A 15771-nucleotide genomic window follows, 5' to 3' on the forward strand; every position below is an offset into this window, starting at 1 on the left:
AAAATAATATATTTTTTATTTTTTTAAATTTATTTTTTACATTCAAAACAATTTAAAATTACAAAATATTTCTCTCTCCACACCAAGGCATCCCCAGCTCTTTTCAGTTCTTCACCTTCATTTTCGTGCGCAAGGAGATTCATCCATCACTTGGAATGATTAAAGAAAAGATAAAAATGTTATCACCGTAAACTATTCTATTTTTCTTCGATAACTCTTTAATTAATTAATATATCAAAATACTCGGATCGTTTTCAATAATTTTTTTAAAAAAATCTATTACGAGATAGTCAACTTTCTTATACTTTTTAATGGTTCCGACTCGTTGATTCATTAATTTATACACACTCGAAACCCCCGAAGACCCACCACTGTTCAAAACCCAAGAAAGCTAGGGCATCCGATGAACGAAGAATAATTGTATCCTCTTTCTTCATAAAAAAAACAAGGAGCATATGTGATGGGTGTCGTCGACCAGCAGCACCTCCATAGCTGTCATGGCCCCAATGCCTGTAAGTTCCTTTGACCTTCCTCTGACTAAATGACACTTGCAAAATATTCTAAATCCCACCCACGTCTTTTTTGACCTCTTCTCCTTCACTCCGAAGATTTCCATCCAAGAATCCAATCCCGTATCTTTAAAAAAGAACATAAATTAATTAATGATACCGACGAATTTTCATAATAGTTCTTTTTAATTTCTATTCTACATTAATCTTTTTTGTTTTTTTACACAAGATTTGAAATCCCCAAGCCACTTGCATGTGGCCCATCATTTCTTCTTTCAATTTTGTTTTACAGTCTATCAGACCTTCTTTCCCTTTTCTGACTCTTCCCAGAGACACCGTCACGGCCAGAGAGTCCGGGCCCTTTCGCTACCGTCTAAGACGGATCGTCCTTCACCACGTGTCCATCATTGGCTTCTCAGCTTTTCTCATGTTGAGTGAAACACGTGTCGCATTGCAGCACTCGCGGTGACGTCTCCCGGCAACGGAGTATGTGAGTGACGGTGCTCCCCCTCGTAAGTCACGATAAGCATGGCCGAGTCATCTACGGCACGCTCCACATGCTTCCTTGCTGGACATCCTCTAACACTGCTACACTTGTAATACCCTCTACGCAAGAAGAAAACGCAAATTATTATTATTTCACAATCATAGACTGGGTCAAAAAAAAATAAACATGATTAACGGCGGATGATTAAGGCATAAAATAAAATAATACCTTGGGTATGGTGAGCCCTTGATTGGCTTTTGACCATATTTTCTCCATGAGTACTCATCTGCTGGTATATCGGCAATCTTGGAACTCACGGCTGGTACCCTTATTGTCCTCTTAACCCTTGATTTCCTAAAATCACAAAAACAAAATGAAATCAGAAAATTTTTAGATTCCATCCTTCAAAAATTCCTAATAATATTCTGAGCTTTGTTTGAAAAAAAAAAATTACTATGTCCTTCCGGTTCGTAATTATCATTTATTCCTTGGGTATATAATTGTTACCTTCTTTTGGAGCAATGACAGCTTCCACCGGAGGAGATCTTTCTGGCGGAGAGGGCATGATCGTGGCATTTCTTGCGGTGGGTCGATGAGAGAGGTGGTTTTCCGGTAGATCGCGCTTGAGTTCCGAAAAGAGAAGAGCCACCTTGTTTCCCATTAGAGACACTCCCATCAGCTGTAACAGAAGACACGAAGGATGAGGTAGTGGTGCCAGAGCTAAGGCTATCCTTTGAATACTGACTACCCAAAGACAGGTCATTTTTCGACTCAGCTTTAGGGGGGCTATTACTGTTAACAAAATCAAGGTTCAGTTTTTGAGGCTCTTGAGGGACAGGTCGGACGGGAACCGGGTAGGAAGAAGGAGAAGAAGTTGGTCCACGGCGAAAACGGGCATGACCGGTCCGGTTCAACATGGAGATGACTTGCTTGAACTTAGCAACGGTGAAGTTTGTGATTTCTCCGCAGTCAAGTTGGTGGCTTTGTCGAGTTTGGTTAGAGAATGCAAAGATCAAGTGCTCCATGCTCTCGAGCCCAGCTGATGCAGCTTCTTGTATAGCCATCTGATCTTCCATCTTTGAATACCTAACTAGATCCACAGCCATGATGAAAGACGAGGAAGAAGAAGAACAAAACCCAGCACTTGAAGCTAGAGAGAGAGGACGAAGATGAGGGGGTGGTGTTTTTTTTTAGAGGAGGAGATTGATGAGAAGAGGTTTATAAAAGAGAAATGAAGGGGTGCAAGGTCAACATGGAAATGTCAATCTAAGGGTGGAGAATGGTTAGACTTTTTGCATGAGAGAGGGGGGGGGGGGGGGGGACTTGTAAGAAAAGTCTGAAACGAAAGTGGCAAGTGGTGGGACCTAGTGGTGTAATAAAAAGAAGAGAAAGGTTAGGGGGGAATCGAGTAGTTTGATGGTGGTTGTCACGGTGGTGGAGGTAGCTTTTGATTTTTCCTAGATTGGGGGATAGTCAATGGTCATAGTGGGTGACAGACTATACATGCACATGAGATAACAGAGACTTATTATTTTTTAAAAATAAAAAAATAAATTTATTTAAACTTCAGTGCAAACACAGCCCAGACACTTAGAAAGCTGATCATGAGAGAGTAATATTTTATTTATTTTTAAAATTGGGTTGACAAAGGTTTGAGTTTTGGTGATCGCTAGAACATCTTTGAAGGCAAGCAGATGGAGTAGTGCTTATTAATTCATCTAATTTATGTTGACCACAATTTACAAATGAGAAACCCTAAAGTCTCCTGGCTAGTTTGGACTTTTAATTATGGGTTTTAACAAGGTGATTTCTAGAACATCGTTGAAATCAATGTATATTAAATTATTTATATTCTTATAATTATAATTATAATGATCACTAATTGCAATGAAAGTTTCATGGCTGTTTTTTACTTTTTAGTTTGTTTGGATTTTAAATTATAGTATATATTTTTTTTTAGTTTAACGTGGGTGTCCGGACCAGCTTGCACGTATCTCGACTAATCTCACAGACCCTAAAGTTAACAACCATGTAAGCCTTCAGTGGCAATCATATGAGCAACCACAAGGCTCGAACCTGAGACTACAGAGGGAGCAAACCTCTTAATTCCAAGTTTTTACCACTGGCCACCATCTAAATGGTTTATATTATATTTTTTTACTAGTTAAATTACTAGTAGTTTTTCCCCCTTCTATTCATCCAAAGTGTGACTTAATTTAATTTAATAAACTTATATTTTTTTAAAAAGAAAATTACCAATTAATTTAACCGAGGTTATTTTTTCTTGTTCATCAAAATAATGATTTGTTTTCTTTATTTTGACATTGTCAAATTCTTGTATGCGTGAATTGATGTTGACTCAGCTATAATGTATTTTTTTCTTATATCCAAATTGTGAAATTCAAAATCATAAATGAATAAAAAAATTTCCTCATAGTTATTTGTTATAATATAATTAATATTATTAGAAAAGCAAAAAACCATGAGTTATTAAGCAAATTAAAATATATTTTCTAAATCTTGTATGATAGTAAAAATAACACTCAATTAGCAATTAAAAATTTATTTGGCATTGCTTTCTAACCATGTTCTTAAGAATTTTTTAAATATTTGTAGTTTTAAATTAATTTTCTATATTCTTAGATTATTTTTATGTACTAAGATTGAATTAAATTTTAAAAAAAATATTATTTTTATTCATTTTAAAACTAAAAAACTTTTAAAACAAAAATCTTTCAATTGTACTACTTAAAAAGAAAGAAAGAGAGGCACTATAGCATAAAAGTTTGTATTAAAAGTCAAAGAGTTACTGCTAATAATGCTTGGAAAAAGATGTACTATGTGATAATTTATGTTATAGTCAAAGACGTTCCTTTACCTTGCAACAAGGAATTTGATGCTTTCTTGTCTGGACATCAGCCTATCAGTTGAGAAGTTTCCTATGAACATTTGTTCTCTCTTTGTGCACTTACTCATGTACACTTTGTTTTCAGTTGTTGGATCTAACAACATATTTCAAAATCACATAATAATATAACAATAGACTATATTAATTGTAATTTTTAAAAAAAAAAAATAACAAGTTTGTTCTTCCAATTTAAGAAATCATAAGTTAATCCTTCATTAGCTCTCACCATCAACTTAATTATTAACTTTAGTTAATATCTAAGCAGACAGCATTATTTTTTTTTATTTATCTCCCTCGTATATTATAAATATTCGGTAATTATAGCGTGAGTATTATTAAATCTCTCGTGTGTGTTAATGGAGCTTTTAAATATAAACTTGTTGTTTAATTTCCTCTCTCAACGTGTGAAGAAGCATTGCACTGATCCCTCTACAAAACTTGCGTTTTGTCCACATATATATCCATGTATGTTTCACAAGGTTGTTGTTATTATTATTATTATTATTAATCTTTTTTAACATATATGAAGATATATGGATTGGATGTGATTTTTCGTGAATTGGAGAACCAACTTGTTGACTTTTTAAACTACAAAGACTAAATTATAATTCACTCCTTAATCAAGCAAGCAAACGGGGTAATAAGGTAAAGAGAGGATATTTTAGTGGTGGAGACTGGAGGGTATCGGGGGAAGCCTAATTAATCTATAGAGGTTTTTGTTTGACTTTCTTTTTTTAAAAAAAAAAAAAGAAGGGAGAAAAAAAAAAGTAAAACTGTTGACCAACTATTGAGATTTCAACATGGGATAGCAGGTGGGATTTCCAGCCGTTGGATGGGTTTTTGTTAGATCCAACGAATGAAACTCTGTAATGGTTTAAGTAATAATAACTGCTGTTTAGGTCAGCGCTTGAAGGTTGAGTAATTTATTAGCAACACACGTGGCGAAGAGTTTCAACGCCTACTAGACATAGCTGGAGATTGCGTCAATTTCTGCCATCCCCAACGTTTCTATTTTCAAATGGCAAGGCAAGGCTCCTTTATTATTAGCCAGGGCATGTATTGGGGCCCAAGGGACCAAACTCTGTAGCGTATAAAATTGACATGAACCAACCCTACAAGATTTTAGGGTTTTTTTTCAACAAAATCGTGGATGGAAGGAGCCTGGTGGCTCATGTTTGTTTGTTTTTTTTCTGCTCAAAATGGAATGCCATGGCACTCAGGGAAGCTCAGCCACCGCAACCTATTTTTGTTGAATGTGATGCAGCGGCAGTTTTGTTCGCAATCAAGGATCCAAATTACAAAGCCAGCTGATAGAGACTTTCCACCCATTGTTGCGGATAACATTTCCTTGCTATCTTTCTCTACCATGAACTACTACGCACCACATCTACAAACTTATTTAAAAAAATATTTTGAAATTAGGTTCCATCCAACAATACAGGGCTAGTAGTTACTAATAAACCAACAAGTTTTCCCCGATAACACGACCATCTGGACCTTCCAAAGAGACGCTCAATATCCCATTAGATCTGCTAAAAAACCAAATTATTTCGATCCATATAAATTCTTTGAAACGAAGTGGAAACGCATATCATGAAATTGTGTTGTGAGGTCCCTTCACTTGTATAGAAGAAGGGCACGCATGTATTCTTCTTTACATTAAAATGCAAACAAAATAGAAAAGCAAAAGCGAGACCAAATATCCAAAGAGCATCAAGAGAAAAGTGACACGTATATTTGGTTTTGTCTTAAACTATAGTTTTGTCTTTAACAAGAGAGAGCACGAGACACGAGAGGAGGTTAAGATGAAGAGAGAGAATGAGTTTTGTCATAATAATTATTGTCTTAAATTATAATTTTACTATTTAAATCTATAGTAAAAATGAATATAGAGATGCTATAAATATGGCTACAATAATTCCTCTACCTCTTAGTTTCATTTAATTAATACTTGTGAAGAATGTTGTATCAGAGGTTGTGCCCACGGATTTATTTGATTATTATTATTATTACATTATGAATTATAAAATATACTAAAATACAGTGTTTTCTCTTCCATACAGTGTTTTCCAGATTTAAATCAGCACTCTTCTTAGTGATGAATCTGCTGCCTTGCATCATGGTAATTAATTCCCGCAGCTTGTGCTATTTATGAGATTGAGAGATTTTCTCTAGTGGGAGACCATTCTAGATGCGTGAAGCTTGAAAAATATTGGTATCACATTCGACGTGCTCTGCTGTTTCTAATTCCTTGCATCCATGCCTCAGTTAACGAAGAACATTGTTGCCACTGCCTCGTGAGCATTCCTTTACCTTGTCCTGATCAGACCGGGGTTGGTGTTTGTTTTGGACCTCAACAGGCAGCAACACTGCTAGATACAGAAGGTGAGAGGTTGAGGTTAACGCCACTCTGCTATGCATTTGGAACTATTCATGTATTTCTGCTCGAGCCTATGTTTTGTTACTTCAGGGCAGAGCTTTAAGCTCCCAGGGGATTGTGTTCGTAATCATGAAAAAGACACAGGTCTACAATTAAGTTACAGCACCACATCTCCATTTTCAGGAACTTTTAAGCATTCGGAGTTCGGAGAATGTACGTTAATGGGAATCGCGGGCGGCGTAGAGAGAGCTTCTCATAGAAAGAACTGAAAAAATCCATCATTGAATTTGGAGAACATTTGTTACAATATGAATTTTCAATCTTTCAGATCAACATTTTTGTTTCTACACTATTCAGTTCTACCAAGATGCCTTCTGGCCCCTGTCCTCTATGGCTTTGTGCCATTCGTAATCTTTGGACTTGATCCATTTTTCTAATGGAATTCTTTATGCGGTGGGAAACAAAAAAGTGCCTTCGCATGAAAGGCTGAAAGCAAACCCTTTTTCTTTGGAAAAAAAAAACTACTTGTACACCTAAAAACCCTAGTTGGTAAGCGGGCTATAAGGATTTGTGAGGTTTTTCTTCGAGTTGATAATATCAAAGCTAGATAAATTAATATTAATATTTTATTAGAAATCAAATTAATTTCATAATTATTATTCTTAAGCAAGACTTTTAATGCAAAAATAAATATTTTATAATATAAATTAGCATTATAAAACATATCCAACTAACAAAATTTATGAATTTTGTTGAGACCCAAAACGTTTAGGTTAGTCAACCTTAGCTAGAAAACCCACATTCAATAGCAACAGTTAGGGTCCCGTCTTCACATGAAGATAGGTTGATGCATGGAAAGAAATACCTTCCTCTGTGAAGGGTTTTGACTTTATGCAAGAAGAGCTATCACGGAAATAAGAACCAGTAAACGGCTGGTACAGATAAAAAGAAACAAAAACAAACTACAATAATCAAATCAAGATATTTGTGTAATTAACCAAACAACTTGCCTATATATACAATGTTGGTCCATTCTTAAGAGCAGCAAAGCACCAGCAGCATCAGCACACAAAGCCCTTAGGATGGGTTACTTCAAATTTATGGTCAGCTGCCTACTCTAGAAGTCCTCTAGAAATTTAAACAGAGAGCACCTCGATTTGAAACAAATTATAGATGAAGCAACACCAAAGTGAAAGAAAAAAAAACCTGTTGTTGCGTGTTAGCCAATAAGCCATCTTCACCGAGATGAGTTACACAGATTCTCCACCATAGCCATCATGGCCATCTCCATTTTCTTTACTCAATCTGGATTGTGTGGAAGATTTCCTGGGAGATGATTTTCCTGTTTGTGGCTTTGGATTGTGTATATTGAGGTATGTGTAACCAGACATGCCAGCAATAGCCATAAATGCGCCAGATATACTGGTCATTCCTGGATTGGAGCCAAAGATGCAGAAGTTTCCAAGAAGCACTACACATGTTTTGAATTGACCAAGAACAACATGTGAAATAGCAGACGTCGCCCTGAAAATTAAATGAGACGAAATGAATGAGAACCAAACATCCAACTCGAAATCCAACAGGTAGATATGTCCAGTTTATTTATCATAACTTCCTCTTTAAGATTTAGCAAGTAAAATAATATTAGTTTAAAGACATAGCTGCGGGCTTCCATTCTTCAAGTTAGTTCGCATGGTGACATCTTATACATACATGGATACAGCAAGACAGAGCACACAACAATATGAACATATAGCAATCAGCAGCCTGATTGTTCTTTAGGCATGCAGCATATAGGTTGAAAACTGGAGAGGTGGCATTGTATAGGGCGGTTATGAGGAACAATCATTAAGATTGTTTTAAAGGAAAAGTCGTCTTGTTTTTCTCTCCTCCTAAAACAATTGGACTTATAACACTACTCTCTCATTTACTTGCATCTTACAGTTAGGACCCTTCACATTGTTTACTACTCACTTGATTGAATCCAGTTCAATATCAACCTTGCACTAAATTTTTAAGCAGGTACCAGTTATTTTTAAGACTGCGCCTATTTGACATCCTTAACGATTTCCTAGCAAAAATTGCTCTTGTAACAATTTACCTCCTGTTTGTTACCTCATAACTAACAAACCCTTGGCTATAGAATCTATAAAATATAAGTTAATCAATACAAATACAAGCAGAACTGAAAACATATTTGCTCTCAGCATAAAGACAACACACAGTGAAGGGATATCTTGTTTCCCAGGTTATAGTCAAGCAGTAGATTTCTGGTCAGAATTCAGTAGTCATAAACTGGTTTTGGAGAAGACGGCTCTTTGAAATCCAAGGTCAATGAGAGTATAAACATAATTTTAGCCTGTAAATCCTACTAATAGAAGCAGCTGGTCCAAGAATTCCACAGATGTAACAAGCTTTAAATTTTTTATTATGAATTATCCAACGCTGCAAAGGGGTGGATTTGAAATTTTATTGGCTTGGTATATCAGTGCAGATTTCATAGAATGTCTGTGTTTTGAAATTTACCTCACCTTTTCTTCCAATTAAATCAATGTTGCCCCTATGCCTATCAGTTTCACATCTATATGATCACATGGTACTTGTCTCTTCAAGAAGATTTAAGAAAAAGATTCTAATGTCAAAGTGATAAAATTTAGCCCATGTTAACTCTTTTGCATTTTAACAAACACAAAACACATTAAGCATTCTGCAACTACCAACAATGATGTCAAGCTTATAATACCATTCCAAGATCAATGACCTCCCAACCCAACCGTGTAATCATAATCAATGAGCCAACACAATTAAGGGCCTGCTAAAAAGTTTTTGTTATATGTTCTCACTGTAACAATGGGGCATAAGTTCAGACACCAATCCTCACAACTCAAGAGTAGATTTAGAACACAGCTTAACCAAACGGTCCAGCACCCTTTTACAAACTAGCAAGAGGCTTAGAACTGGCTACATGGATCCTTTTCCTGTATGCAATTATGTCATGGACCAAGTGTCATGTCATATTGTTTTTGGTTTACCTCTTCCCTTCTTCACTCCTATCATCTGAATGCAATAACACTTGATCACCTGATTATCCATTGGTCTAAATTGTAAGTGGCCAAAGAATTTTATATACCCTTCCTTTCGTTTACCTACAATAGGCACCACCTACCTTCTCATGCATGTATTCATTAATTATGCAGTCATTTATTGTATTTCAACGCATGTCCTAACATTCTCATCTCAGCTATGGTCATTTTTTTTATCAAGAGACTGCTTCCTGACCAACCAAAACTTGCTACATAAAGCAAACCCTCTCAATTTTATTTTATTTTTAAGTTTCACCTCAAGGTATACTTAACAGCTTTAATGGCACAAACCATTCCTTGCAACAAGAACCATTCTCTGGTAATCAATAGATAATTGTACTTCCCAAATCAAAATTGCCATCTTATATGAAAAACTTATCCTCATCACTTACCCACCTTTAGAGCATCATGGGCAAGTCTGGTTCGCATTCAAGCCCATGATTGCACAACCACGAAGTCACGAACAGATTATGCTTTACACTTGCACAGGTCTCGAGGCCGACAATAGGCTCTGAGAACATTCAAGAGCTAATCTCATTTTGCATTCCTTGTTTAACTGCAATTTCTCAAATCTTCAATACAGATTCCATTTTGTCCATTCTCAATATTTATGGCATCAAATAACCCAACAAGAACAATTTCTAGCATCGTCCTCTTGGCCCTTTCAGCAATATCTTATCTCAAATGTCAGAAACTGCAAAGAATTCTCTTAAATTGGAGTCACAGCTTCCTCCAGGGTTTTTCTAGAATCTTCTACACCTTTTCTCCTCCACATCCGCCCCCCCCCACCCCCACCACCCTCCCCAGGTTTTCCCCATCCCATTTTTTGTCCTTCATGTATCCACCAAAACATGATACTCCTTATTTTATCTGCCTTTCATCACAAGAAAATATGGAATCCCTGCTCATGAAAAAACTTAATTATGTGTTCTTAGGCCTAATGTATCAGTAGAGTTACAGTTATCAACATATTTGATGTCTAAGCCTCAGAAAATAATGTTATACCAATTAGCAAAGCATTTCGAGAACATTTTGGACAGATTAAAGTAAGAAACATCCTTATTCTTTGATTTTGTAGTAACAGTGCAATTATTATAGTTTTTCATATCTAATTTCGTTCAAGTTTTTATTATTATTCTTGCCTACTATAGAAAATTCACCAAAGCCTAGTCTAAACAGTAATCAGAAAATGCACAAAACCAAGTCATGTTTTTGTGAGAATTAAAACCAAGTCAGGCTACATCTGTCATTCATTATGAAAAATGGTAAAAAGTGACCACAGCAATGGAAATAATGTCAGTAAGAAACCAAACAGATACATTTGTGTCTGCAAAAAGGCAATAAAATGAGTAGCCTGGGGAAGAAAAAATGGTAGATATTAACAGCAAGTTCAATTGCAATAAACCTCCTAGGAGAAGAAAAATTTTCAGCAATTTTTTGAGAATTCTCCAATTATACCAAGGTTGCAACTTCGGTTCTCAAATTGTGGACAAAGGACAGTACTGGATAAATCACTAGATGCCAGTTCTATAAAAATGTTGAGTTTCTTTCCTTCAACAAAGAAAGTGCAAGATCATTAAAATGGGGAATTCTCACCCAAGCAATTGAAACTCAATATCCTACAACTATAAATCATAATTAATGTGCCACAACTCAGAGGTTGAAAATACTGCAATGGCAACCATGAACAAAACAGGCTGAGGCCTGTGACAGTAAAAAGAATGAAGAGAGCCCACTTACCCAAGCGCCAAAGCACCAGACCACTGAAGCAAAAAGCCAAGAACAGCAGACAAGAGAATCAGTGCTGTGTTTCTGAAATTCCAATCATAGGAGAAGACACCAGGGGGGTCGAAGAAAGGAATCAAAGTAGCAAGGAAAAACAATGTAATTGGTGTAGTCTTCCACATTAACCTGTTAATTGATTCACAAGTCATGTAAGATGGAAATGCTATTGGGTGGTAAGGAATGAAAATGAGGGGGGTTACAAGGAAAAACTTTAAATAAAGTCTGCTACATACGCCAAGGCTGTCCAGTTCTCCCGCTGTTGCAGAGTGGACCAGAGAATCTTATTGACTGCACTAGGAATTATCCATGCCAATGCTACACAAGCACCAAAGAGGCTGAATTGCAAATCAGTTACTGTAGCCACAGCAACACCAATAGAGACAACTGCAAGTGCAACCACCTGAAAGATTTCATAGAAGAACCCAGGGGATAGTGTCAACTTAAGTTACTTGCAGAAATTAGTCGCTCTACACTCATTAATTCCCACCTAATAGAAATGCCATGTACAAGGAAACTTCCAGAATCAACTTACAAAGCCATTTATGGGTACTCATTCAATGCATGATTTTGAAAGTACATTTTAAAGATGATGGATGACTTTAAACAAAATAAGCAAAGAAATTAACACTTCCAATTATATTCCTCCTAGAAGGTGCAAGTTAGTCCTTCAACAGGTAAACTAGATGTAATGGTACTCATTTAATGGATGGAAAGTATAAGTTCCACATGTCCAAATATGTTGCTAGAGGTTCCATGCCTCAAGATGCAAGGATTAATTGGAAGATTCTAACATGAGCAAACATGACCTTCAGTCTTCACTGATCAAATCCTAACTATCAAAGCAGATTTTAGTCTCGCAAAGGTAATAATGATACAAGACTAAAGCATTTATGAGCAAGTCCACTTCTAAAGCCCAAGATATTTTCACGAAAAAAATGTTCATTGATAAACCATTTCTCCGAATAAAGTGGAACTCCAAATGCTATCCATATATGAGTCCATATTGATACTTTCTGTGCCACTTTCAAAATTATAAAGCACTTCCCACATGAATGATCTTTCTCCCACAAGTCAATCAGTTGAAAATGAACAAGAGAAAGATCAATGCCTTCTTATTCAGATTGTTTCATCACCATAACAAATGGTAAAGCCTATTTTTGTGCGGAAGTGCTTAATCGCATATGAGCAAAAACTTACCTTGGAGAAAGAAACTCTCTTTTTAAACCATATAAATTCTGCTAAAACAATCGACGGCGTAACAGCAATCTTAGCCATCTGATAGAAACCAACACTGCAAAAAATCATGAAACATATTAAACACAACACTTTAAACAGGACTACACAGTTGTGGAAAATGGGAATGCCATATTTGACCTATTGTATTTCAGGCTAACATTAGCTAGGCCAGTAGAGAGGGACATAACAAAGCCAAGAGTGAATAAAGATAAACGAGTAGATTTGGACGGAGGAGATCCAGGAAGTACAGAGAAAGCTTTTAAAATGGCCATCAGTGCCCAGCTTAGTAAATAGTGAATAAAACTAAGACATATAGGAAAATGGAAGCCAACTCCTTGAAGCACCTGCCATGAAAAGAAAACAAAGGCAAATCAACTCAAAGAAGCTTCTACTTTTAGCAATAAAAGATGCTGATACAATTAGATATAGCAATACACATTTGCAAATGTTAGAATACGAACCCATTTGTTCATGAAAATAATACCAACAGCAACCAAGAAATTGAATGTAAGAGCAAGGACAGGGCCACATGATCGTTTCTCTTGTCTCTTTGCGCTTTCAGAAAAGCGAAATCTGCTAAATAAAGACGACCGCAATTCTTCCAAAGCTTTTCCTGCATTGATGAGCACAAAGATGAAAATGAAGATCAATCAATCACATTTAAGGGGACAAGCAACTGTAACAAAAACCTCCACGGTTTACACAGAAAGCTACTAGCCAATGAGCAAAGCAATCACCTTCTGTGAACAAAATAATAAACTAATTAACCATGTCTTGAGCAGACGAGTGGATTTTAAATAAAAGAAGAAAAAAAAATCATTAACATTTAAACTTGACAACAGTGAAAAGCAAATATATAATGAGCAAAATCCCAGATTTTGAGCAGCTAGGCAGGCAACTCTACAATCTTTCAGTTGTTTTTCATCCCTTTCGAAAAAAATAATTAAAATCAAAATCAGCCACTAATTTAACAGAGTTAAAGAGCTACAACCCATATATATATATATATATATATATATATATATAACAAGAAAAACCAACTACATACTCCAAAAACAGCAATTGCAGCAACTAAATAATAGCAAAATTTACATAAAAAACTAGAGAAGCCTTGCTAGACTGATACTAACATAAGCTAAATTGATAAATTGAGTGGCATGAAGCAATGCAAATCAAACAAAGAAGGAAACTTCGGGAAATTTAAAGAAAATAAAGAAATGGGGTCTAAACAAATTCCTTAAAAAAGTTTACCTCTTTCACCAGCATCACTGTCTTTCCTCTTGAGTATCTTCCTCACATCTTTCCTTCCTAAGAAATTCAAAATTTCACGGCTATAGAGCATCTTTCTTTCACTAAGCAACTCAATTTCCTGTGTTTTCAGTCCAAACTGCTACCACTTCCTTCCTAATTCTAAACTCTCAAAAAACAAGTAACCCGTTTCTGGTTTTTGATAACTACGAAAAAGAAGCACACTTGCATATGCAACACAACTGCCAAAAACTGGAATTTTATTTTATATAATTATTAATAGAAAAATGAAATGCGGAAGATACAAATAAAAAACAGAGAGAGTGACACGTGGGATACAAAGAGGGCGTTGATAGCGGAAATTAGAAGCTGAAAGAGAGGGAGAGAGGGAGGGAGGGGGAGATTCAAGAAACCAAGGTGGTCTTTTGTTTCTCTCTCTTTCTCACATTCTTAATCACACCGACCGAACAGTGAAAAAGTAGTGAGAACAAGAGTGTCTTTTGTGTTTGCCTGTCCGCGTGAAATCTGATTTGCCTTTTCTTTTCTCTTTCTATGTTTCCCCATTTTTCCTTAGGGCCTGTTTTCGCGTCTGAGGGCCTGTTTTGCTACGTCGGCCGTGTTTTTCAAACCAAAAAAAAAAATATTTTTTTTATTTTAAATTATTTGAATATATTAATGTTAAAAATAAATTTTAAAAAAATAATATACTCTTAAAAAACACAATTAAAAAAAACAAATGCTACGAAAAGCATCAAGCAAACTAATCAAAGTTTCTTGATGGGTCCTCCACGGAATTATGCCTTGCATGCCATCCCACATTCCCACCCATCACGGCAGTTTGCTTTGACTTGTTTCCGACTGTTTCTTTAATTGAAAAACTACCAGTGATATAACTTAAAACTTTAATCAACTCTTAATTTGTGTGCTCATATCAAAGTTTTTCTAAGTTTGAGTTTGATTCAAGCCATCCCCATAACATATTAAGAAATTATTTGTTTAGTTATGATCTCACATGGGCTTGAAATCTTGGATAATAATTGGAAAAATAAATCGATTTACAAGTTAAGTTAAATCCCTAAAAGTATAAGAGAAAAAAAAAAAAAAAAGGCCAAGAACTATTACAATATTTAAAATGGATGAGAGGTTTAAGGAGCTTTGAACTCCATATTGATACTAGGAATAATTCCCATCTAGGTAGTTCGTTCTTTTTGTCATTGAAAGTCCTTGAGATTTAAGTTCTAGAACAAAGTTAATTCTTTCATCCGATTTTATTATTAATTGCATTAAATTTTCGATGTTGTTCAGCGGTCAAACTTAAAACATTATTATATTTTTGTAAAAGTGAGAACATAAATTTGATTCGCAGGAAGTGCATTTATTAAAAGGGGCAGTCACGAATCCCGAATGGGACTAGTCTCACCCTTTAAAAGGATGTAAGAATACCCGGATAAAATCCCCAAAAACAATTATCAAACTTGGAAACCGAAATTCAACTGATTTTCGCGTGCTACAATGTCATTCTTAAACTAATACCACTTGAAACAAAATAGAAGAAATAAAGGTGCTAATTTTGCACAATCTAAGATCTCGGGGACCAAATTCTGAAAAATAAGGCTTCATCCCCAATTCTGAAAAACTCCGTCACATTCTTCTTCTTCTAGGGTTCGAAGAAGACAACATCCGTCACATTCTTCGTCTCCAGCACGTGACCTGGTAGGTCTCAAGAGTACCATGCACTTGCGAGGCCACATCATCTGTGTCGGACGCTTGACTCTTTTACAATTGTTTTGGTCATATATTATAACAATAGTCTATGGCCACGCATTCTACCGTGGATCCCACTGATTTTTTTTTCCTTGAAACATTGAAATTTAGCTTTCTCGAGATTCTAACTAAATCATTAGAAAACTAGTTTCAATTAAATTAATTGATTTTATAGATGTAAATATAATATTAATAATTGGTAAAATTATAATTTAATTTTTTATAAAAATAATATTTTTTTAAAATATTATTAAAACATTGACAAATTGGCTTAATCTTAGTCTTTAAATAACTCGTGTCATGAATTTTATTGAGTTTAATAATGTTTTTATTATTTTAATTATATTCGCTGTTTATTTCTTAACTAATCC

At 35.4% G+C, this 15771-nt stretch overlaps 2 protein-coding genes across 3 annotated transcripts; both read right to left on the reverse strand.

The window, feature by feature from the left end:
* Positions 1 to 637: 637 nt before the first annotated feature.
* On the reverse strand, positions 638 to 2277 carry LOC7485489 (probable WRKY transcription factor 11). Its single transcript, XM_002308962.4, has 3 exons — positions 1504 to 2277; positions 1225 to 1350; positions 638 to 1115 (listed from the first exon to the last, which is right to left on the reverse strand). Exons 1-3 carry the CDS (start codon positions 2100 to 2102, stop codon positions 935 to 937), a joined length of 906 nt encoding a protein of 301 aa, XP_002308998.1. The 5' UTR covers positions 2103 to 2277; the 3' UTR covers positions 638 to 934.
* Positions 2278 to 7195: 4918 nt separating this feature from the next.
* Positions 7196 to 14186, reverse strand: LOC18099941 (nucleotide-sugar uncharacterized transporter 1). 2 transcript variants are annotated; one of them, XM_006381077.3, is made up of 7 exons: positions 13640 to 14182; positions 12850 to 13001; positions 12527 to 12732; positions 12350 to 12443; positions 11386 to 11552; positions 11108 to 11278; positions 7196 to 7808 (listed from the first exon to the last, which is right to left on the reverse strand). In XM_006381077.3, exons 1-7 carry the CDS (start codon positions 13728 to 13730, stop codon positions 7535 to 7537), a joined length of 1155 nt encoding a protein of 384 aa, XP_006381139.2. In that variant the 5' UTR covers positions 13731 to 14182; the 3' UTR covers positions 7196 to 7534. The 2 variants fall into 2 exon arrangements, with proteins under 2 accessions (XP_006381139.2, XP_024458442.1); XM_024602674.2 differs by lacking the exon at positions 7196 to 7808 and adding an exon at positions 10153 to 10268 and having other exon boundaries at positions 13640 to 14186.
* Positions 14187 to 15771: the final 1585 nt, after the last annotated feature.

The sequence above is a fragment of the Populus trichocarpa genome, chromosome 6 (genome assembly GCF_000002775.5).
Source record: "Populus trichocarpa isolate Nisqually-1 chromosome 6, P.trichocarpa_v4.1, whole genome shotgun sequence".
NCBI lineage: Eukaryota > Viridiplantae > Streptophyta > Magnoliopsida > Malpighiales > Salicaceae > Populus > Populus trichocarpa.

Bases quoted from the DNA above. Each gene is read 5' to 3' on its own strand.
- LOC7485489 (XM_002308962.4), bottom strand. From the start codon at position 2,102: ATGGCTGTGGATCTAGTTAGGTATTCAAAGATGGAAGATCAGATGGCT. The intron at 1,351-1,503 runs GTAACAATTATA...TTGTGATTTTAG, and splicing joins TGTCATTGCTCCAAAAGAAG to GAAATCAAGGGTTAAGAGGA. The intron at 1,116-1,224 runs GTATTATTTTAT...CTTCTTGCGTAG, and splicing joins AAGGGCTCACCATACCCAAG to AGGGTATTACAAGTGTAGCA.
- LOC18099941 (XM_006381077.3), bottom strand. From the start codon at position 13,730: ATGCTCTATAGCCGTGAAATTTTGAATTTCTTAGGAAGGAAAGATGTG. The intron at 12,444-12,526 runs GTCAAATATGGC...GATTTTTTGCAG, and splicing joins GTTAGCCTGAAATACAATAG to TGTTGGTTTCTATCAGATGG. The intron at 11,279-11,385 runs GTATGTAGCAGA...ATCAATTAACAG, and splicing joins GAGAACTGGACAGCCTTGGC to GTTAATGTGGAAGACTACAC.